This window comes from Ranitomeya imitator, chromosome 5, assembly GCF_032444005.1.
Source record: "Ranitomeya imitator isolate aRanImi1 chromosome 5, aRanImi1.pri, whole genome shotgun sequence".
Classification (NCBI taxonomy): Eukaryota; Metazoa; Chordata; class Amphibia; order Anura; family Dendrobatidae; genus Ranitomeya; species Ranitomeya imitator.
The window spans coordinates 386573018-386588294 of NC_091286.1; the positions used below are offsets into that span (position 1 = coordinate 386573018).

At 44.8% G+C, this 15277-nt stretch overlaps 1 protein-coding gene across 1 annotated transcript in view; it reads right to left on the reverse strand.

Moving 5' to 3' along the window:
• The window catches only part of LOC138637766 (elongin-A-like), an 80576-nt gene that overhangs the window by 12372 nt on the left and 52927 nt on the right, over nucleotides 1–15277 (reverse strand). Inside the window, exons 11-12 of the mRNA XM_069726684.1 lie at nucleotides 6847–6970; nucleotides 2231–2358 (exon numbers count right to left, since the gene is read on the reverse strand). Of these exons, the coding sequence (XP_069582785.1) occupies nucleotides 2231–2358; nucleotides 6847–6970 (252 nt within the window). The remainder of the gene's footprint in view (nucleotides 1–2230; nucleotides 2359–6846; nucleotides 6971–15277) is intronic.

Consider the following 15277-nt stretch of genomic DNA (forward strand, 5'->3'; position numbering starts at 1 on the left):
TTATTAGGGGATCAAATATTTCTCACTGAAAAGTGCAAATAAATGTATATAAATTATACAATGTGATTTTCTGTGTTTTATTGTTGATGTTCTATCTCTCAATGTTAAAATTAACCTACCCTTAAAATTATAGAGACTGTTCATGTCTGTCAGTGGGCAAACTTACAAAATCAGCAAGGCATCACATAAATATTTACCCCACTGTACAAGTAAAATAAATAGATGACAACAATCCACTAGACATTAGTGATGTAGGTATAGAGGATATGTGGCACCCCAGAGTCCAGTTGCCACGGTGACATTGCTTCCCTCTAAGGGGTGATGTCATGCCTGGAGGCAAGAAGGAAGGTCCCTATGCCAGGTAACAGAGTACATGTCAATTCCTGCTCTAGGCCAGAAAGGGGAGCTTCCTTATAAATTCTGGCCAGCAGGTGGTGTTAGTGAGTCAGAAAAGTCAGCTGGGAGAGTAAACAGGGGAGTGGTCATGGAAACTGGAGCCAGCTGGAGCTTGTGTATAGCTGACCCCAGAGCGGAGCGCTGATAAAAAGGGATGCCAAAGTCCTTGGCTGGGTGGGGACTTACGCCCTTGACCGCCGAATGTGGAGGGCAGGGGACTGCAAGTTCCCGGGCTACACCGAACAACTGAAGGCACGGCAGCAGACAAAGAGCCCGGGGCTGACAGTGAAAAAGGACAGTGCCCATGAAATAGGCTCATGCCTAGGATAGAAATCATTATGCAAGAGAGGGTCACAGCTTAGCTACAAGCAGCAGGGACCCTAAAAGAGCGCAGAAGAAAACCCCACTTTGCAGGGTGGATCCCCTGAAAGCCTCCAGGCAAGCCGGACTCAATCCATCATCTGTAATTGATACCCCAGATTGCATCTACTTTCAAGTAAAAGAAAGAAAACTGCACCTCTCTGTGTCCTTCACTTATTCTCTGCACCCCAACGATCACCACCATCTGACCAATCAAATATATTTGCCCTAGGGCCCCGCTCTACCCGTGGGGAGCTGAACCATCTTTGCTGCATCACCATCAGCCCCAGTGTACCTAAACCGCAGTGTTGGCCACCCATTGCCGAACACCACAGGTGGCGTCACGACCAAACAGCACATAATTATCCTCCATTTTATGACACGGCCAGGGCCATGGAAACAGATCTCGGCCCGGTGACCTCCTCCATAGAACTGTCCGGTCCAATTCCGGGTACCCCGCGGCCCTGGCGGGCGCGTCAGATGCGGCAATCACAATTGTTACCAAGCCCACAGACTCCCATTCACAACAGTTTCCATTAATGTGTAATTGTGGATTCAGGAGAAACTATGGCAGAATGTCTGTCTTCTTCTAGCTCCTTCCACCTCCTCATTACCCCATAGAATCTCTTATCTCAATGTGTAGATATGTTTAGTCACTGAAGACACATTCTACACATGAATTGAAATAAAGAGATCAATCCAGAAGGAGCAAGGAGTAGATTTCTCTAAGAGATATTGCAAAGTTTCTTCATCTTCTTTCATCTGTATTATGCGATGGTTGCAACTTGACCAGTACAAGACAGGACACATTGTCTTTTGGTCGCTCTTTTTTTTTTCTTTTTAAAATCCATGCGTTTATTTTTTTTTATTCCACACCTTGTGCCCCACCACCACCACCTTAAGGTAATGAAAGACCTCTGGGGGTATTTCAACGTGTAAACAGCACTGAGTGATCATTAACTCCTAATCTTTATACATAGGGCTTGTTCCCTCCAGTATCTACAGGGATGAGGAGGGCAAGAATGATAATAAATCATCCATGATTTTTCTATGGGAAGTCTGGCTGTGTGACTGCAAGCTCATCCTCTCATGCCATGATGTAATTACGTTGTAGAACGTCATAGTAGAGCAATGTGTAAACTGCCCAGTCATATAAAGTCTATGAGTGGTCTGAAAGCAGTTAAGTTGCACAACAGTATACAAATTAAAACATCCACTACCCTCAAACATATACACAAAGCACAAAGAAAATGAAATCAGAACAATCAGGGTTCATCATCCCGCTTCAGACTGGGAAGGTGGAAGGTATGAGAAAGGAGTCTATGGGAGGGTGGACCATGGAAGACAGTCTTTGAGAGAAGGTAAGAGTAACAGGAGTGAATGGAGAGTAGTGTGTATGAGAGAAAGTCCATCACGTGGACCAGCCTGAGCAACAGGGGAAGTCATGCCTTTTGTAAAAAACAGCTATACTTACTCTTGACAGTTCGTTTTTGATCTTGACTTTGGCCAAACTGGTTATTGCACATAGTCACCGCAGTATTCTGGTGAGCATTTGAGTTTAGAGTTGAAGGATTACTCTCCTTTGTTTCTATTTTTTGCAACCTACAGTAGAAGTATGAAAAAAAAAAAGAAAACAAAAACAGAATTTGTTACCACATCAATATTATAGTAGGAGAATAAAAAAAAAAAAATGAGGATTCGTTTTACTTAAGCATTCCTGTGATGCCCGACTCTCTAAAATAAGCACATTTGTAAGAGGGTATATCATTCAATAGCAATATTTCAAGATATCACGAGCCTTTGGTCTTCGATTTTAAAATAAAAGGCTTGCAATGGTGTGTATACTTTACCTCCTGTCCCACTACTGAGATATATTTTATATCCTGAATGGCCGTTTTGTCACCGAGGTGGCTAGCCTTAATGATGTAAGTCCCAGAAGAAAATACACCAGCAACAACATTTACTTTGAGGATTTTTTAGTAGACAAGATTTGGGGTCCGAGGTTTAATATTGACCAAAAGAGACTCGGTGGAAAAACTTTAATTCCATACACTCCAGCCTTGCGTTTGCTTGTCTAATTACAGGCAATTGAGCTAGATTATCTGTTGTGTTTGGAGACGAAAAAAAAAACAGTTAATGGTTGACGGTCTCTGCCAGATCCTGAGAGTTAGATTTAAAACTAAATGGGCAAGACCATTTTAAATTATTTTGCCTAGCAAATTTAAGGACTGTTTTTAAGGCTGGTTGTCAGTCAGTGTATAGGGAGTGGTGGGTGTAACCAAACCCTCTACACAAAATGGTGCCCGATAGCGTGGTAGCGCCATCCCCATGACAAAGTCAGACACTGCCGAAATAATAAAGTTAATTTCCTCTTGGTGGTGGGGCTCTCGGTGCTAGCACCCCATGATGTAAATACGCTATTAAACGTATTTAATAGCGATTAAACATTTAAAAGATTAATAGCATTATTTTACATGACAGGATCCTTTTAAAATCGATAACCGTGTATATTCTTGACATTTTGAGACAAACCCTGTAATATTTCCTAGCTATGCTTTAATTTACCTTCATAAACATAGTAATTTTTTAACAAAAAGGTAGCCCTATATTTTTTGGCATTATCGATTTGTGGGCAATATATTTACAAAGGCTTTAAAGAAAAAAAAAAAATGTGGATGTGCGTCACCAGGCAGGAAAGCTTGAATGACAAGAACAGACAGCTACTGAATGTCTTAGCATTTCCAAGATCAGATTTCATTCTATGGTTACACTGCCAAAATAGTTTATTGCCGTCAGGTACACACACAAGAATTACACTTGTGACTGTATACCACACAGGAAGAAAAGCAACGCAGCTAATTGAATAGGTACTGAAAGCGAGGCATAATACAAGGGAAAATCTGAGATGTAGGAGTGAGAAGACAACCGTTCTTAATAGTCAGGAGAGGGGTCAATTACACACGAGTCGACCATGCAGAACCTGCTGCCTATTTTATTGAGCATTGCAAGTCGCAGCTTTCCACTTGTGACAAATTAATAGTCATGATTCTGTTCAGTAAAACAAAAAAAAAAAATTACATAGCTAAATGCTGAAACATTCGTACTATTTTTTAAGAATCACTCAAGATGGAAGAAAGAAATTGCCTTCTTAAAACAGTTTTACACCGTTTAGCCATAACATTAAAAGCAGATTTGTCAGCTCAATGGGAACCTGATAGCCGATTCATGCTGCCCAAACCATGGGCATCACGAATCAGACCAACTCTATAATTGCCACCATTCATGTTTTACTTAGAAATACTTCAGCCGAGAACAATGTCTCTGGGATGTCTAGTCTGAAGAGAAATCCCCAAATTAATTTTCCCACCTCACTCCTCTAGACTGACAGGTTTCTCCTATAGGACTGCTTTTGTGTAGCATCCCGACCGACTATGAAAAGAAAGCATTCTCTAAAAAACCCACAGCTTTTCAGGGTAAAGCTTATATGGCAACTATAACTTAGGCTACTTTCACACATCAGGCTTTCGCTATCAGGCTTAATCCGGCTAAATTGTAAAAAAAAACGGATCCGGTGAATGTTGCCGCCGGATCAGTTTTTTTTTCCTTTAGACTTGTATTAGAGCGGGATTGTGCCGGATGACATTGCGTTTCGCCTGGTTTTCGCCGGATCCAGCAAATCTGCCATTTCCGGTTTCTGTAAAAAATGTCCATAGCAACGTTTTCTTGTCTCCGGCGAAAAAGCCGGCGCTTCCGGCTGTTTGCTAGAATGGAAGCCGTAAGGTGCCAGATCCAGAAAATGCCGGATTCTGGGTTTTTTAAACTGAGCATGCTCCAGATTTTTTAATCCAACTATCTGGATATGCTAGTCGGATCCGTCGAAAAAACTGATCCATTGCATCAGTTTTTCACAATCTGCGCCTGATTCATTTTTTCCAACATTCGCCGGATTGTGCCTGATGCAGAAAACCTGATGTGTGAAAGTAGCCTTATTACTGTTATTGCTTATATAGCTCCATAATATTATGCAGTGTTTTACAGACATTATTATCACTGTCTCATTGGGTCTCACAATCTAAAATTCCATATCAGTATGTATTTGGAGTGTGATAGAAAACCTGAGAACACGGAGGAAACCCACCAAACACGGGAGAACATACAAACTCATTGCAGATATTATTTACTTTATAGAGAACTTATTAATTCTGTAGCGCTATGCATACAAAATTTGCCGCAAGTGAACCATTCCCTCCCTGGAGTGATTTAAAGCCTAAAACTCAGTTTACACAAACCAACAGCACTAAATGTCCGACTATCCGCTATTTTTTTTTTGCCGATAAGTGGTCATTTAATTGTCCACTTACACAGTCAGACTGTTCTCATATTGTACAGTGCACATAGGCTGCCATTGTTGTTGGCAGTGTAAGGAGGTGGCGGAGAGCTTCAGTGCTCTCTCTCCTTCATACTGGTTACCCTACGGTTCCCCTTGTGTTTTGCACTGTTACTTATATGTACTGTAATGTTTGCTATGTGTATTAATGTTATGTTCATGTGATGTGCTGTGTTTGCCTTGTTTCAATGTTCTACTCTTATGCTGTGCCTGTATTTGATCTATGATTAGAGGCAGGGCCAGCACAGGTTAAATTTGTGGGCTGGACTTGCAGCCTCTTGGGAGCAGGAAGCTCCTGCTTCCTGCTCGGATCCCAGGCAGCATTGCCTGAGGCAAGATGTCTGTCCCCATCCGGGAAGCAAGAACCCCGGCTGGGGGAAATCTAAGCCGGGGCATTGCCAGAACCCAGGAGGGGATAGAACCTGTTGCCCCGAACTAAAAGACAGTGACTCAGGCATTGCCAGACCCCCGGAGGGGATAGAATCTTTTGCCCAGGACTTTGTAAGGGTCCCACCGAAGGGACTGCCAGCATCTAGATTCCGGCATATGGACTACTGCTTCTACCAACCGCCGTGACTGTTGTGGGTACTGCCGCAGACATTGCCAGGGAAAAGGGCAGGAAGCCAGTGTTGTACTTCATTTCATCTCTTATTAAATTTCATTCCCTGTTGGACTGCAAGTTGTGTCTGAGGATTGTGTCTGTCTGGTCTATCTCTGTGCAAGGTGCCGGGGTGTCTACAGACTGTGGCTTAAGGTACCGTCACACTAAGCGACGCTGCAGCGATACCGACAACGATCCGGATCGCTGCAGCGTCGCTGTTTGGTCGCTGGAGAGCTGTCACACAGACAGCTCTCCAGCGACCAACTATGCCGGTAACCAGGGTAAACATCGGGTTACTAAGCGCAGAGCCGCGTTAGTAACCCGATGTTTACCCTGGTTACCAGCGTAAAAGTAAAAAAAAAAAAAAAAACACTACATACTTACCTTCCGCTGTCTGTCCCTCGGCGCTCTGCTTCTCTGCCCTGTGTAAGCACAGCGGCCGGAAAGCACAGCGGTGACGTCACCGCTCTGCTTTCCGGCCGCTGTGCTTACACAGGGCAGAGAAGCAGAGCGCCGAGGGACAGACAGCGGAAGGCAAGTATGTAGTGTTGTTTTTTTTTTTACTTTTACGCTGGTAACCAGGGTAAACATCGGGTTACTAAGTGCGACCCTGCGCTTAGTAACCCGATGTTTACCCTGGTTACCAGCGAAGACATCGCTGAATCGGCATCACATACGCCGATTCAGCAATGTCAGCAGGAAGTCCAGCGACTAAATAAAGTTCTGGACTTTCTGCAGCGACCAACGACATCACAGCAGGATTCTGATCGCTGCTGTGTGTCAAACTGAACGATATCGCTAGCCAGGACGCTGCAACGTCACGGATCGCTAGCAATATCGTTTAGTGTGACGGTACCTTTAGTTGACTCGGCTGGGACTACCACCCCATACCAACTTTTTACAGCAGCACAAGTTGTGTTTACACAGGATGATGAGCTCCCGAGAACAATTCTCTTTTGTCCACCACAAAGTATAATTTCACCTGATGAACAAGCGCTTTATCAGGTGATCGGCAGCATGGGTAGAATAAGATTATAGGTAAATGACGCTCCGTCACCATAATTGTGAAGTTTAATTAGAGCTTAAGAAGGTGTTTACTTACTTGTATTTGTCTAGTGGATGAGGTTGCACTATAGGCCCTGCAGTTCCATAAATTTCCTGTTGTCGACGAATATTCCGTGGAGGTTTGGCTGCACCATGGATGTAAGCCAGTTTTACTTGTCGTCCTGCAGACATGGGAACATAGGTCTTGTGAGCTATTAAAATTACTAAGCCAAACCTGAAAATTCTGATCAGAATTAAGCGGCCTTTCTGCAGTGTCAATAGGCAGATATTGTAAACTGTAGCAGTAAAATTACTGGCCAGGTATTAGCAAAATAATTGCTCAATTTCTCTTCTGACTGACATACAAAAAAGGTGTTCACATCTTTGTGTAACTCATTAGCTTGAAAAGTTTTGCATAGAATTTACATTTTAATAAACCTGCATTCCTAAACTGGTTATTAGTCAAACTTATTTTCATGCCATAGTACAGACAGATCTCAGCTAGTATTTGATAATATGCTTGAAAAACAATACATACAATATACATACAATGTACTATACTGTTCTACTGTATTGGATTTCATTAAGAGGTCAATAAATTTGTCCTTTTACTTTATGCATTTTGCACCTTAAAAACAGGCTGATGACTACTTAAAAAACCCCTACTGAATGCCTAGGTTCCCCCCAGGAAAATAACACTTTAACTCCCCTTTAGCACCATTCCAGTGGTGTTGGAACCAGAGCTCTCCGGGGATCTCGCGACATGGTCATGTCACGCAATCCCTGTGGTCAATCAGGGATGGCTTCAGACAAAATCACATACAGCCGGAGGTAGTGAGAGAGTAGCAGCTCAGACTTCCTCCAGCTGTATGTGATTTGTTTGATGGCGAGGAGAGTGAAGTTGCCCTGATTGGCCACAGGGATTACGCAACATGACAAAGTCACGTGATACCTGGAAGAGCTAGTACAGATACCAATGAAATCGCGCTGGAGGCAAGCATAAGTGTTTATTTCACTGGGGCAGGAAGAGGGGGGCAGGCATTCAGAAGGGTTAGTTCAAGTAGTTGACAACCCTTTTAAGAATTTGTCATATTTAAAAAATTTTTGGCATGATCTCCTAGGTCCATTGGCTCACACCAGAGATATATGGAAAGTTTGCTACAAAAAATTCAATTTGGCATCAAATTCCTCTCTTACCTCTTCCTTATCCCATCCGAACTTACCTGAATGCCTGAATTTCTCATTGACAAGGACATGGGCTCAATCTGACCGATTTAATTTTGCCGATATAATCATCAAACTAGAATCTTATACTCTTATGATGAGCTGAAATGAAGGTTTCTGTTCACTCGCTCCCATTATGTCAACATATCAATATTAGTGATGATCGAACCAGTGAATATCCATGTTCAGCTGGTTCGGGCAGCCTTTTTTTTTTTTTTTTTTTTACAGTCCGGTTCGGGTAGCGAACATGACCCCATATTCTATACAACTGAATGGGGACCCGAAATTCTGTGCTATAAAATGTTTGTAGTAAGGGCTAGCAGGCTGCAATAGGAAGCCAAATACAGTAGAGATAAAGAAATGCGGATAGGAAAATTATTAAAATGGCTCTTTCACTCTAGCAATCATGGTAAAATAGTAAATGAACAAAATTTTTTTAACAGTGCCTCCACAAAGACGGAGGTATGATCCTGCCAGTTCAGTTAAAATTTTCACCAACAGAACATGTGGCACCATACCCCCATAGAATAAAGGGTTTTAAGGTCACCCACTAAGTATGGTGAATAATAACCCCACATAAGATTTAAATAAATTTCAGCATGACAGCATGTGGCATAATACCATCACATTTGTAAAATGTATGCTCCAGCAGCATGTACAGCAAAAGTATCTAAGGAAAACATAATAGGTGACGAAGAGTTTACCTGAAAAAAAATTATGGTTCAAAGCAGGGGTGAGGAATCTTTTTTTATGCCAAGGGCCATTTGGATATTTATACCATCCTTCGGGGGCCGTACAAACTCCACCCACAAAGTGCATCCTTACTCTGACACTAGTTTCAGGACGTACATTTTTCATTGTATGCCCTTCAATGTTCATTAGTTAACACTCCATGTGTGTGCCAATAGAGCAAGAAGAAATGAATGAGCTGGTTGTAATCAAAATACACCTCCCTACCCAAGAATGCGGTCCCTGATTAATCTGCTCTGGGGCCTGATAAAAGGTCATCGAGGGCCGTAAATGGTCCTGAGGCCTGAGGTTCCCCAACCCTGATTTAAAACAAGCAACCAAGCCTGAATTATGGTCTATTAGAACCTATCTCCATTAGACAATTATGCACCTTTTTTGGGGGGCTCCTTAAAGTTTTACCCACACAGCATGGGGAACAATACCCCTACAGACTTCAAATTTCACCCCCCTAGAGGCAATGGGGGCCTGAAATTTTGTGCTGCAAAATTGTCGCAGTAAGGGGTAGGGTGCTGCAACAAGAAGCAAAATGGGAGGAAGAGCAGGACAATTGCCCTGCAAAGAAACGTGGATAGAGAAATTGCTTAAAATGGTTCTGTTGTGAGGAGTTTGACAAAGGTTCTTGCCCCCCCCCTCTAAAAACGGGCATAGGGCACTGACGTAAGATAAAAAATAAATAAATTATTATCTTGAACCAGTAGACAAAAGGTCCAAGTGGAGGATGAGGAAGAAGTGGAGGTGGATGTGGTAGAGGCGGAGGTAGCCAACTCTTTTTTGGGTCGGGGATCCCCCAAAATTAAACAAATGGCAAATAGAGTAACCATGGCTGTGTGCGACTAGCATAGCTGTCTATTCATCCAAGAGGTACTGAAAAGTTGTTTGTGATCCATGCCATTTTTATAAATGTAAGCTTGCCCACGTTGGTTGTGAACAGGCAGATGCACCTATCTGATAACACCCCCTGCCATGCTAAGCACTCGTTCCGACAGTATGGACCGCCCCCAAACGCAGGGCCGTGGGTTACTCGGTACCAGTCCTCTGCTGGCTCAGTTCTGGGGATTTCACAGTGGCTGGACCCGGTCCATGACCCTGCTAAGGGGCACCCAATGAAAGGTGATACGAGTCTGTCAAGGGTTTGTGACACCACCTGTAGTGTTCGGTCAGGGTGACCGACGCTGCTTGGGGTCCACTGGGGTGATGTGATGGCAGCTAGATGGTATACCTTCCCACAGGTGAAGTATGTCCCCAGGGCTTCCCAGTAAGGTGGATGGTGATAGTGTGAGGTGCAGACAATAACAAGGACACAGGGTTGCAGTCTCTTTACCTCTTTACTGAAGACTTCAGGATCCTCAATCCAGAGCACAGTTAACAGGGCTGTCTGAGACCGGCCGGTCCGAAGGCACATCTAGAGTTCCCTTTGCAGGTGGAAATCGTTGCCTACCACTAGCACCTGTGTGTTGTAGTGCTTCCCTGCTGAGCATTCGGGATAGTCCTCACAACTTCTATTCTCTTTCGTTCTAATTCGTTCCAGTTCTTTCTAGTTCTCCGTCCCCCAGTATGTTATGGCTAGGACGCACCCGTTTGACGGGTAGGCTCGGAGCTCTTCCGGGACCCTAAAGACGCCCCTCTCCACGCGTTGCCCCCTATGTCTGCTTAGGTGATGTAAGGTAGACAGCCAACCTATAATTAACTGTCCTGCGGTATTTGAAGTAAGGCATAAAGTCAGTCACTTCCTCGGTGTTCCGAGCACCAGCTACGCGCCTCAGTAGGATGTTGCTGTTCTCCGGGCACGACTCCTACTGGCTCTCCTTTGTGCTTGATCTCATTTCTCACTGTCCACAATATCCTTCGCTTCATGTCTCTTTCTTAGGATACCACCGCGGGTAGTGCAGGCGCGGTTCCGTAACGTTCTGTTCTTGTCGCTAGGTACCTGCCAGGTTCCCACGCCTGACAGGGACCCCCCTGAATCTTCTCCCTGCAACACCCCCTGCCACGGGATGTTGCCTGAATCCAACCCAGTCAGCTTCTGACTAACTTCCTATCCAACCCCTAGTTTTACCAGTGTGAGGAGTGGCCTAATAAATAAAACCTTTTGCTCCCCCTAGTGGTCGGAGTGTGAAGTGTAATGTGTGCTGGTGATACCTGGTCAGATGAACTCCTTTAGTGCCATCAGACGTACCATCACTCCCCTTAGTGGCAGAGCAACGTTACTGCAATGACCAGGTCTCTGGGGTGCTGCACTTACACTTGCCACAGGGCAGGCCAGCACCTCCAAGGTGTAAAGCGCAAGCTCAGGCCATGTGACCAATTTTGAGGCCAAAAGTTAAATGGGACAGACCCATCAGTTATAACATGGAGACTTATATCATGTTGTGGAAATGCTGCCTGCTGCCGATATGGACCTTATCAGACGGTGGTGCCAGATGTTGTGGCATGTGGAGGAAGTGTTTCCACATTTTGGCCAGGCTCATCCTGCCTTCAGAGGTGGTGATGGTGCCCCAGCTGCATTGGAGACTTCCTCCTCTACCTTGTTCTTCCACCGAGCCCTCGCTGTCAGGTGGGAATGCCGTAAGTAGTGTCTCTAACAGTGTGAGCTTGTAATCACGCATTTTGTGATCCCTGTCCAAGGAGGGAAGTAAGGATGATATATTGTCCTTTAATTTCTTGTGCTTTTTCATCCTGCTTCCTCTTTTGGTGCGCTGCTGGGCCATTGTGACTACTGCCTCTTCCTCCCAACTGATCACGCCACTTGGATGGCCTTAGCTCAATGTGGGGTCTAGGACCTCATAATCCCCAGCATCATCTTCCACCCAGTTCGACTTTCTGCCCTCCTTGACGGTCGGCACACTGCAGAAAGCCACAGCAGTTGGCAACTGGGTTTCATCAGCCCAAGAAACGTGCTGTAGTGGATCTCTGATAGTGTGCACTGGCCCTCCCACATACTCATCCGCTGATAGAACGAGTGGTTGGGCATCAGTGCACTCAGGCCTTTCTATTTCTGTGGCAGGAACCCCTTATTGAACAGCAGAAGAAACTGCTGTATAACTTGTGGCTCACACGGTTTAGATGCTTTGAAAGGGGATGATGTGAAAGAATGATGAAGATCCTCAGGCACCAACTGAACGCTTTCTGCAGGGGACTGGGTGGAAGAAAATGGGAATCGAATCTGGGAGGCACTCTCAGCCATCCAATCTAACACGGCTTCCACGTGTTCTGGCCTCAACATTCGTTCTGCGATACTGGGGCCTACTAAATAATGACGAACGCGCTGTTGCCTAGGAGCACTTAAGGAAGGTGTTGCAGTTGGACACGCAACAGGCGCAAATAGACCATATCCTCTTCCTGCAGCAGTTACACCATCACCACATCCCCCTGATGCTGCTCTCCTCATGTTTTCCCCCTTAAAAAAATACAATATAGGTATGAGGATGGATTTGGGGACTCTACTCAAGGCTATTTTGATACAGAGAATCTGATTTTTATAGCGCAGGGAACTTTTTTTCTTTTTTTTTTTTTAAATAGAAGTATAATATGATTTTTTTTGTCAGATAACTAGATTTTTATGCAACAGAGCAATATGATTGTTTTGTCAGGCAACTAGATTTTTAACGATACAGTGCCAGACTTTATTGCACAGAGTGCCAGGCTACACAACAATGGTATTGCACACAAGACCATGCTTTTAGTGCAATCTACACAACACAGCTATGCAACACAGGAACAGTGTTTTGGGGTTTAAAGCACAAGGCTTATGTGGCACACAACAGGAGGGTGAAATGGCACAGAGAACCAGAATGTCTGCGCAACATGTGATCTGGCACAGTCAGGGTTACATGGGAAGCTGGACAATCACAGCCATGCTAGTAATTGGCATGGCTGAGATAGCTCCAGAAGTGACCACAGCCTAAAAACGTATTGATTGGCTGCGCTACAGCCTTTCAACAAGCTTTGATTGGCTAGCAAAGCTGAACAGGAAACCAGATTTCTGGTTAAAAGTTCGTGTTTGGAGTCTGTGCACAGATACTAAGAATCCAGTATGCACGCCGAACTTGCCAATTTGGGTTCACTCATCCCTAATCAAGATTACACTTTGTCTCATCCCATTTCATAGTTTGCAGTAGAGTTGAGCGACTTTTACTTTTTTGGGATCGAGTCGGGTTTCGCGAAACCCGACTTTATCAAAAGTCGGGTCGGGTGAAATCGGCCGATTATTTCGAAAAGTCGGGGACCGACTGAAACACGAAACCCAATGCAAGTCAATGGGGAATCTAAGTCGGCAGTGAGTGGAGGACAGGAAAACACCTACAGTGCCCTTTTTAATGCTAAAACATCAATGCTTATTTCTTAAGCTTGTCAATCTTAATTTACGTTATAATAATAGTTAAGCATTGAAAACAGGGGCTTATTTGGCTAAAGTTGTGGGGGGGGGGGTAGTGCTGGCTCAAGATTTTCAACTTTGCAAGTGCGGTGACCCTGAGCAAGCAGGGGGGCCCACTAGTTGGCACTGGCACAGGGACCCTCATAGTACGGAAAAGTAGGCTAAATGCAGTTCAAAATTGATAAGAGGAGTACACAGGCGGCATTGCTTTGTTCAGTGGAGGAAAACTGTAATAAGTGGCTCAGACAGACGGAGTAGGCCTAAAATAAAAAAGTAGGCTAAATGCAGTTCAAAATTGGTAAGAGGATTACACAGGTGGCATAGCTTTGTTCAGCGGAAGAGGACAACTGTAATGAGAGGCTGACAGTTAGTAGGCCAAAATAATAAAGTGGGCTAAATGTCTGCCAAAAAATTGTTCATAAATAAACTGGAGGCATATTTAGGTACAGGGGTGGGCTCCTCTGCTGAGTAGCAGACAGAGGTAGTTGGCGCAAAGTATTAACTGGTCCAAATGGAGGCCAGGGCCCCTGTATATTTTTACTATCATCTATCATATCAACAAATTTGTATTGGCAGTGCCATTGAAGGATTTAACAGCATAGACTACACAGTGGTGGAGCAGGGAGAGGTAAGCTTTGCAAGTGGTAGAGCACTGTTCGAGCTGGGGGGGGGGGGGACACTCTCTCGTGGGCGGCGGTACTCTCACAGGGCCCTTCATATTACGATGGTGTGTCTGACGTTGGTTGTGCACCACCACCATCAGAGACACTTCATTGTACTATGAGGGACCCTGTGCCAGTGCCGTCGCCCAAGAGTGGGCACACCCACCTGTCCAAGCAAACGGCACTCGCACAGGTGCTTGCGCCAAGTGGTGACCACGGCCCTGTGGGTGGAGTCAGCCCATTTAGTGAGGTATAAAAATGGCCTATGGTGGACATTCAGCAGCTGCAAATGGAGGAATTGGAGCAGTCAGTAAGAGGAGGCCAAAATCAAGACATTTTTCAGGCAAGCTACGTGTCAACAGGGGAAGGTGGGGCAAAATAATTTGAAATCCATGATTGGTTCATTTTAATGAAGGTTAGATCATCAACATTTCTGGTAGCCAGACGTGTCCTTTTTTCGTTCAGTATTGAACCAGCAGCACTGAAGACTCTTTCTGATAGCACACTAGCAGCTGGGCAAGCGAGCTCCTGTAATGCATATTCTGCCAATTCAGGCCAGGTGTCTATTTTAGATGCCCAGAAATCAAAGGGGAATGACCTGTGAGGAAGAACATCGATAAGGGAGGAAAAATAGTTTGTAACCATACTGGACAAATGCTGTCTCCTGTCACTTTGAATTGATACAGCAGTACCTGTCGTGTCTGCGGTCATTGCAAAATCACTCCACAACTTGGTCATAAAACCCCTCTGTACAATGCCACTTCGGATTTGTGCACCTCTAACACCTCTGCCATGTTCCCCCTTACAGCTCGTGTGAGAACCATCACCACCACTGTGTGCTGGGAATGCCTGAACCAAACGGTCTACAAGAGTTGCTTGTTTGGTAGCAAATATTTGCTCAAGGTTCTCATATGGCATGATATTTTGTAATTTTCCTTTGTATCGTGGATCCAGGAGGCAGGCCAACCAGTAGTCCTCATCAGTCATTTTTATAATACGGGGGTCCCTTTTTAGGATACACAAGGCATACTCAGCCATGTGGGCCAATGTTCCAGGTGTCAATTCACTGCTTGTGCTGGGTTGAGGAGCACTTTCTTGCAAATCAACATCACTTGTGGCCCGCAAAAACCCTGTACCGGACCTTGCAACGCCACCAGTTTCTATTGCCCCCCTGAGAAGCATCCTCCTCCCATAAATATTCATCCCCATCATCCTCCTCCTCTTCGTCCGCCACCTCGTCCAGGAGAGTTCCCTGAGCAGACAATGGCTGACTGTCATTAAGGCTTCCCTCCTCCTCGGCTGCAGATGCCTGCTCCTTGATGTGCATCAAACTTTGCATCAGCAGACGCATTAGTGGGATGCTCATGCTTATGATGGTGTCGTCTGCACTTAAAAGCCGTGTGCATTCCTCAAAACACTGAAGGACTTGACAGAGGTCTTGTAGCTTCGACCACTGCACACCAGACAACTCCATGTCT